Source organism: Capsella rubella, unplaced genomic scaffold (assembly GCF_000375325.1).
Source record: "Capsella rubella cultivar Monte Gargano unplaced genomic scaffold, Caprub1_0 scaffold_4, whole genome shotgun sequence".
Taxonomy (NCBI): Eukaryota; Viridiplantae; Streptophyta; class Magnoliopsida; order Brassicales; family Brassicaceae; genus Capsella; species Capsella rubella.
This window is the reverse complement of record NW_006238920.1, coordinates 3,431,191-3,439,657: the sequence shown is the minus strand read 5'-3', so window position 1 is coordinate 3,439,657 and position 8,467 is coordinate 3,431,191. Positions and strand designations below refer to the sequence as shown.

At 37.6% G+C, this 8,467-nt stretch overlaps 1 protein-coding gene across 1 annotated transcript; it reads right to left on the bottom strand.

Moving 5' to 3' along the window:
- Nucleotides 1-2,295: 2,295 nt before the first annotated feature.
- Nucleotides 2,296-7,167, bottom strand: LOC111830951. Its single transcript, XM_023783838.1, has 2 exons — nucleotides 5,226-7,167; nucleotides 2,296-2,407 (listed from the first exon to the last, which is right to left on the bottom strand). Exons 1-2 carry the CDS (start codon nucleotides 6,197-6,199, stop codon nucleotides 2,296-2,298), a joined length of 1,086 nt encoding a protein of 361 aa, XP_023639606.1. The 5' UTR covers nucleotides 6,200-7,167.
- Nucleotides 7,168-8,467: the final 1,300 nt, after the last annotated feature.

Here is an 8,467-nt window from a genome sequence, read left to right as displayed (position 1 = left end):
CCCTAGGACTCAACTTTTTAAGAAGAAGAAGTCGACTATGGAGTGTTTCGCCGCTTTTGTCCTATCACAGAGAGGGAAAAGCTTGTAATTGTTCTCAAGTGAATTTTGGTGGGATTCTAGTGAGTTTTGAGGCTGGTTCTTGGTGGTTCTAGGCTAGAGAAAGCTTGATCCGAGGTTGTTTTCTTTTGCTAAGCCAGTTAATAACATACAAATGGAAAAGAGGTTGGGTTCCCCTATGATTAACTTACTTAATCGTTTTATAAAATAGTTGCACTTTCATTAATGGTAGATAACTATATGATCACATTTTCTTTTGTGATAAGATTAATTTAGAATTTTCCTTGTGGTGAGTTTTCCAATGCATAATATAGTTATAAATAGTAGAAATATTAAGGTAATAATTATTAAGGTGATACTTGAACAGAAAACAATATACACAAGGTAACTGAGGTTATTTGTTTAATTAAATATCTCTTATATTAACATCAAATTCAAAATTTGTTTGCGGCCCACTATGTTGATATTGAAATATCTTTTTATGTTGATTATCGTTTCTATTATCTACTCCATTGTTTCCGATTTATCTTTAATTATAGCATTATAGATTTTTTCAGTTTCATTTTATCTTGCTTATTTTGTTAATGTTATTTCGCAAATACTTTTATCGATTTGGTTGAAACTATTGATTTTATGTCGGATTGTCTTAAAACTATTATTGGAGTAACGTTTCATTACAATTGCAATTTCATTAAAAACATAACAAACAAAAATAGAAAATCCAATAATATATGATACAAATCCATCAACCAACATCTCTTAATTTCCTTATTTTTTATTTTGATAGATTACAGTTAACAGATTCCAAACAAAATTTTGTATAGCTAGCTTCAATAAATGACTATCAACGTAAACCAGAACTAAGGTAAAACTAATAGAACATGTATATATAATTAGCTATTGTATTTGATAGTTTTTATGATTTGTATTGAGTGGAAATTTTACTGGAGAAATTATTCCTTTTGCAAACAATGATTGTATAGCCATTGGAGAATTAGCATACAAGTTTACACCATTATTGTGTTTATTGTTGACGAATGCTTGAAGTTGCTGTTTAAGTAACAAGTCGTGAATGTTTTATTCGGCATGCATGTCTAGACATTACCAGTAAAATATTGGACTTATAAGGCTGCTAGAGTTACTTCGCCATATTGAATAATCCAGCCCAAGGAAGAGACAAATTGGTCACAATTGATGAAACTTCCTAACGATAATGAAATATATATTTAGCTCTTGTCATTAACGAGTTTGTACTTAACCAAAAAGTTCAAGCATACATCAAGAGTAAACATCATATTTGTGTTACCTGGAATGCTAATTTTCCGATGGCTATACAAGAATTGTTTATAGAAGCAAGGTTTTCTCCTGTACAATTTTCACTCTATACAACTATAAATACAATCAAATACAAGAGATAAGCCTAACATATGTAAAAAACTAAAAAAAAAACCATATTGAGCTAATCCATTTTGTTTCAACAAGTATTAACACTCCGAAACCAATCTAGACTAACAAAAAAAAAACCAGATCAGAAACAAGATAATCAAAGCAGTTCATATGCGAGTGAACTCACCAGAGAATCGTCTTTTGATTCTGAAGCCATAGCAAAGCGCACACAACTAGACTTGTTCAATGAAGACGAACCAGCTTCGGGTTGTGAAATGTTCATCCACACTTTTTTTCCTCTCATATGTACTATATCAACAAAAAAACAACGCAAGTCAAACCCAGCTTCAGATCCCTTCATCTAAAACTCATCAAACTAAGATGGTGTTATTTTATCTGGTTCAACACTTTCTTCTGTCCTTAAATGCTTCTTCTTCAAGCCTATTTTACAACTTACCAAAGAGGTGGCTCTTTGTTGGTTTTTTACTTGATAATTAAAAAAAAAAACCCATGACTAACAAATATGGAAAAACTCATAATATATGAATCAAATCCATCAACCGAAATTAAAATCTCTAGTTTCGTGGTTTAAGTTTAATTGATTCATATATTTAACATATTCCAAACAAAATTCGGTAGGTAGCTTCAGTAAAACACTGTCAATGTAAACCAAAACTCAAGGTATAACATATAGAACAAGTACCTAAGCCTAAGCAAAACCATATTGAGCTATCCGTTTAATTTTGACAAGTATTAATTCTCCTAGACCAAATTGGACTAACAAAACAACAATCAAATCTGAAACGAGATGCACAAAGATTTTAAAATGCGAATAAACTCACCAAAAAATCATCACCTAATTCTGAAGCCATACCAAAGCACACATAACAAGAGTTGGTCAATGAAGACGAACCAGACTCGGGTTCTGAATTGTTCATCATCCTTTTCTTCACTCTTGTACGTACTATGTCAAAATAAAACCACACAAGAGTTAAAACCAGCTTCAAATACTTCAGTGCTAAACTCTTCAAAAAAAAATTAAATAAAAGTTTTTAGCTCGTTTACTTTTCTGATTGTTGCTCGATTAGGTATTTGTCGTATCTCACAGGCATTGACATTAACACATTATCTTTTGCCTTTGGAGAAAGAAATGTTTTGTGAATAAACTGGTTGAAGAGAAGAGATGGAAGACGGAAATAATTTTTTTTGTTTTCTAAATGATATTTAAACCCAAACCAAAAACAAATAAAGGGGGAAAAAACCCTACATGTAAAGATAAACTAAATCTTTTCTTACCACTTAATAAGTATTTAATTTATGGTAATTTGAAATGTGGCGCTTTGACTTCAGATTTAAATAAGTTTATTTAGTCAACAAATAATTTATTTCTTTATTTTTGATAATCAACAAATTAAATTAATTAAGAATAAAATTGAAAATATTTGTTTCCTTTCTTGTTTGCTTTTTCTGGGGAAGGGGGCGTGTGGTGAAATTGATGGATTATTAAGGGTAATTTTGTCTAAAATACTAATACTTCAAACTAGTCAAATAAAAGATCAAAGATCAATGAAACATGTATTTTTGTACCCTTGGAGTTCAATTCCCCTTAGCGTTGCAGCATAAGAGGTATCAATCTAGATGGATGAATTGCAGATCTAATCAAGTCAAGCCAACCAGGTTAGGGGTTGGTTTAACAAACTCAAAAGCAATAAAGTAAACTAAAGAAGCAGAATTTTGAAGCAGTAAAGAAAACAGAGAATCAATCAGATAAACAAAGGGTCTTAAGGATGGGCTAATGGGGTGATGAATCCTCTTAGTATGTTTGGGATGCTTAACCTGCTCAGATAGATCTAATCCTAGACAATGAACCACTTAACCTAATCAGTCCAATGTCTTGGCAAAGATTATCAGATTTATAGCACTTCCTAATCTCAACTTTCATTGATGAAACATACTATAAATAGGCATAAAGAACAAGCTCATTAATGTCAATCTAGATCCTAAACATACTATGCTAAAGATCCTAGATGCGAAATATAATGCAAAGAGACTAGAAACTCTAAGAAGTAGAGACCTAGATATGCAAATAATGCACAAAACATATGCTTAAGAGTATAAAAATATAGGGGTATCAACTCCCCCAAACTTATTCTTTGCTTGGCCTCAAGCAAATTCAAAGGTGGTGACTCAGAACCAAAACTTGCTGCAAAAGAGTTTAACATCAATGTCCTAGTTCGTAATTCTAGAATGCAATTCAAAGGCTGTACTCAGAAGACATTAGCCATTCCTATTTCAACACAAGATGTCATCAGCCACATAACCTAGACAAGCAATCAAGTCAGCTATCCTTTTTAACATTCATTAAGTAGCAACAGTGAATCTGGATGTGAATTTGAATTTGAACTCATTTGGCTAGGCAAGTAAAAGGTTTAAGAGATAGAGAGAGTCTCTTTTTGGTGAGGGTTTAATCGTTTAAGTGCTGGGATCTCTCTATGAACAAGATTGAGCTTTTGGGAGAATGCTAAAGGTAAGGACCAACTAATGCATACAGGAATAACATCTTGACTACCCAACGTACCCAAGTGATATCTTAATCATCTAAACCCATATGATCCTATTCTACCCTTTAACTCTTTTCATCCCAATTTCCCATTTTGTTCTAAGTCTAAGGAGAGTTTCTTATGATAAACTAGTGGATAGGGGGTTTTCTTTATAAACATTATGGTTCTCTTTCTTCTTAACATTTAAGACATCAAAGCATTTTGCTATCTTCATAATTTTCTCTCTTTCTTTTAAAATCCAGAACCATTTCTTTTCTATACTTGGCATTCCCCACTTATCTTTCACTAGAACCCTGAACTTTTCTGAAACTTTTACTCTCCTAAAGACTCAACTTATTACCCTTTTTTTTTTCTTTTCTTTTCACCATCTCAAATAATCCCAAAACCCAAGTAGAATCCATCCTAGTCCTATCTGATCCGAAAAATGCAAATCAGAACTACTGAAGACCCTATTCCTGTCGGCTCAAACCTAACACATTCTCTTAAAACTCAATCCCAAAAAATAGGCCTTCTACTCAGAATTAAAACAAAGGCTTGAAGGAAAGGTTAAGGTTTTAGGGTGTGGTTAACTGATCAAGGTTATGACCAGCTACTTGGATCAACAAGAGAGTGGTAAAAAGAGGGAAAGAAAATCCAAGTATGTATACAAGGTATCCATGAGTTTAAAACAAATCACAACCAGATAATTATCAATTCAAGTTAAGGTTCTTATAAGTAAAGGATGGCATCATATCAAAGCAAGCTTCAGTTTAGACTAGAAGTCAAATCATGCGATCAAAGAATGGTGCGGTCTCATTTCAAGCTCAAATGAAAGCATTAAAAAACTATGAACGAGGGCATTGGTGTTAAATCTAATGAAACAGCAAGTTCTTTGGTTATAATCATCATAATCCCCTATGCTAATGCAATGATCCTAAATGCAACAACCTTAAAGCAAGACTAATATGCAAATGCAACTATATGAACACTCTGTTTTTAAAGGATTTTCTGAAAATTTTTCAAATTTTTAGGGGTTTTTGATGCACATAGATGAATGCAAGACTAGATGCTAAAAATTTGAAATAAGAAAATATAAAACATGTCAAATGCTATCCTAAGCTCTCTCCCAAACTTAAATTACACAGTCCCTTGTGTAATAAAAATCTGAAGGAAGACTTAGGATCAAAAAGAAATTTTAAAAATGCAAGGTTGTATTTACAAAGTTGAGGGTAATAAAATTACCTCTTGGGTGGTGGTCCAAACCACGAGCTCAAGACGTCGAGGCCTGCTGCTACGTGCTCGGTTTGGACATTTTCAGAGTCGACTGCGAGGTGATAGGCTGACCCGACCGGGTGTGAAGAGCCGGCCCGATCGGGTGTGCGTTCGGATGAGGTGCTCTTGTAAGCGCCCGGTTCTCTTCTGGTTCTGAACAGACTCCTCCTCGGGTCAAATGAGGCTCTAGGCGGACTAAATGGTAGGTTGGACTTGGTAGGTGTCCTGACTGATGCACTCCTCCCCAAACCACTAGGCATGGCTGTAGTGGAGGTTGAGCATCCAACCTTGTTCTGAAGCTCCTTGATCTGCTCCCCCATATCCTTAACTGTTCCAGCAAGATCCTTCACTGTGTTCTTCAATGCCTTGATAGTCTTGCTTTGGAACTTGTTCCACTTCAGGAGGATGCTAATCTTTTTATGAGCTTCCTTTACCCCCCTTGACTGCCTAGAGGACTCTTCCCACTCGTCAAAATAGAAGTCCTCTTCCTGCTCTTCCCTAGCAGGCTCTTCTTCTCTGATTTCAGGTGCATAGGTTTGTTGGGATGGCTCGAAGCTAGGAACTGGATCTTGGACTGAGCTCGGGTCATATAACGCTGAGATGGGTGGCCAAAAGTCGATATTAGCACCCAATCTGATCTTTGTAAGCTCGGTGTTAGGCAACACCATTCTTGTTGCTCCAAGTGAAGGGTGGGTGAACTTATATAGATAAAACCCGTTGGGACGCTCGCTATCAAGGAAGTGCGTCCTTGTTGAAATCTCAATGTCAATCCAGCGAGCGTTGTAAACCTTCCCCCGTAATTCAACATCACAAGCTACCAATAGCGGGGTGACTAGTCCACCAATACTGAGCTCTCCTTGTACACCTCTCCTAACAGCCTTTAATACCCAATCCTTGCAGTACATCAGTTGGTCTAACAGAACCAAGACCATGCTACCATCCATTCTATCTCCTACTAGTTCTCTACCATCCCTAGTACTTGGCAGTACACCACTCAATGCTATATCTATGAGCTGGATCTCACTCTCGTTCACATTCCCGATCTCCTTTCTAGCAAAACTCGTACTAGCCAATGACTTATGGAAATATCTCAAAGCTGGATTTCAGATTTGGGCGCTCTTAGATTTCGAAGAGGTGTACTCCTTCCCATCTCCAATTGTCTTCCAAACAGACTTGATCTCCTCCTTAAGCACATCTTGGCTCATCCCGCTTGCTTGCAAGAACCCATAGAGGTTCTCAACTTCTTTGAACGTGAGAGAATAGGTAGCGCCCCTCACGCTAAAGGTGATGTATCCAAGGCAGTCATCTGAGTGGAAATCGGTTTCATCCTCGTAGAAATGGAGCTGAAGTGAAGCCAACACGTAGCACGTCTCCTCGTCGTAGGCTTCCAAGGTTCTAGTCATGAATGAGCCAAGGCCGATTCTCTGGAACAGAAACTCAACATCTCTTGCTATGCCCAGCTCCTTCATCGTTTGCCGGTGAGGATAGGGAGTTCCAACAAACTTTTGCTTCTTAAACATTGCATAAAGCTCTTCTGGAGGGGGCATGTTCTTGGTTTTCCTTGGAGCCACTACCGTTCTAGGCTCCATATCCACCATCGGTTGATCAACATCTTCTTCTACAGGTCTTTTCCCCATCGAAACTTCTTCTCTGGAAATCGGGCTGGTCTGACCCGATCGACTGGCCCGATCGGGTGATCGGGTTCGTGCTCGGGCTTCTCTTCTTCCGCTTCTGACCCGATCGAGTCCGGTTCCAGTGGCTTGGATTGTCAAGAAATTTCTTGCAATTTCTTCAGCAGATTGGTTGTGATGAGCTTATCGTTGTGATCTTGAGAGGCTCTTCCTTCAGGGTTCGGGAATCCTTGAAGACATTCTTGTTTTCTGGGAATGAGAAACTCAAAACTCAAATTTAATAGGTTAGAAACCCAGAAAATAAGAACACCAATAACAATCTTGAAAATAAACCCGGAAAATGTGAAGAATCGAAAGCAAGTTTATCAACAAACCAGAGAATGAGAGGAAAAAGGGGCAAATGAAATCAAACCCAGAAATTCTAGCAACTAAGGACCAAGAGAGAAGGAAGAGAGAATTCTAGAGAGATAAATGAATTTTTAGCAAAATGAGAGAGTGAGAGAGGTCTTGGTCGAGTTTGGGTGTTATAAAGAGGGTGAGAGGGGACAAAAATATGAAAGAGGAGCGTTTTTGGTCGGGCTTGGTTCGAAATTTGAATTTCAAATCGAGCTGACCATTGACCCGACCGTTACTTTTGACCCGATCAGACGGCTGAGATGGACCCGATCGGATGGCTCAGATTGACTCGATCGAATTGCTTTGACCCGTCCGTGTGAGCGTTGACTCGACCGAATGGGCTTGTGACATTGGGCTTTTAAAGCCAAAATGGACTCTTTCTTCATCCTTCCCTTGTATTGGCCCAAAAACATCTTTCCTCACTCACATTCAAACCTGAAAACACATCAAACTAAAAAGAACATCAAATTTTAAAAACTTATAGAAATATGTACAGGGATACCTTTGGGACTTCCTCCCAAGTGAGCTTGTTTATAGTCGCTAAGCTTGACTTGGTATAATCCTCACGACGTGTTTGTGCAATGGAGAGGTTCAACCATTCTCTCCAATGCTAATGACCAATGTATTCTATACTTCTTCCTTGCAGCATGTCTCTTCTTGAAAGTAAATACCCTCTTTGCTTTCCTAGAACTCAAGATGTCGTTCTTCTTCTTCAACATCACAATTTCCTCGGTTAATCCCTGAATAGTGGTTACTAGCCGCCTTAAGTCTTTCTTGAGAGTCTTGATCTCCTGGAGCTCAACCCAAGTTGGAGAAGAGGTCGAGGTTTCTTCTATTCTGATCGTTGTACTTTGGTGCGGATACGCCATATTGATCTTCATCATCGTCCCTCTAACAAGATCAAGAGTCATGACCCCCATCCTCATGTCAATAACCGCTCCTGCTGAGACTAGAAATGGTCTTCCTAAAATTAGTTGATACTAAGGTTCCCTTTCCATCTCGAGAATCAGAAAATCAGTGGGAATCTTTACTCCTCCAACTTCAACAAGGAGATACTCCAATACCCCTACGGGTTGCCTAGAGCTTTGGTCCGCCATCACAATCGTCAGGCTGCATGGTGTAAAGGTTGTATAGCCAATCCGCTGAGCTAGTGGAGAGCGGCCATCAAGCTAATCGAAGCGCCTG

Excerpts from the sequence above, each read along its gene's own strand:
- LOC111830951 (XM_023783838.1), bottom strand. The coding sequence starts at position 6,199 with ATGGATGGTAGCATGGTCTTGGTTCTGTTAGACCAACTGATGTACTGC. Across the intron at positions 2,408-5,225 it reads TTTGGACCACCACCCAAGAG|TACGTACAAGAGTGAAGAAA; the intron begins GTAATTTTATTA and ends ATTTTGACATAG.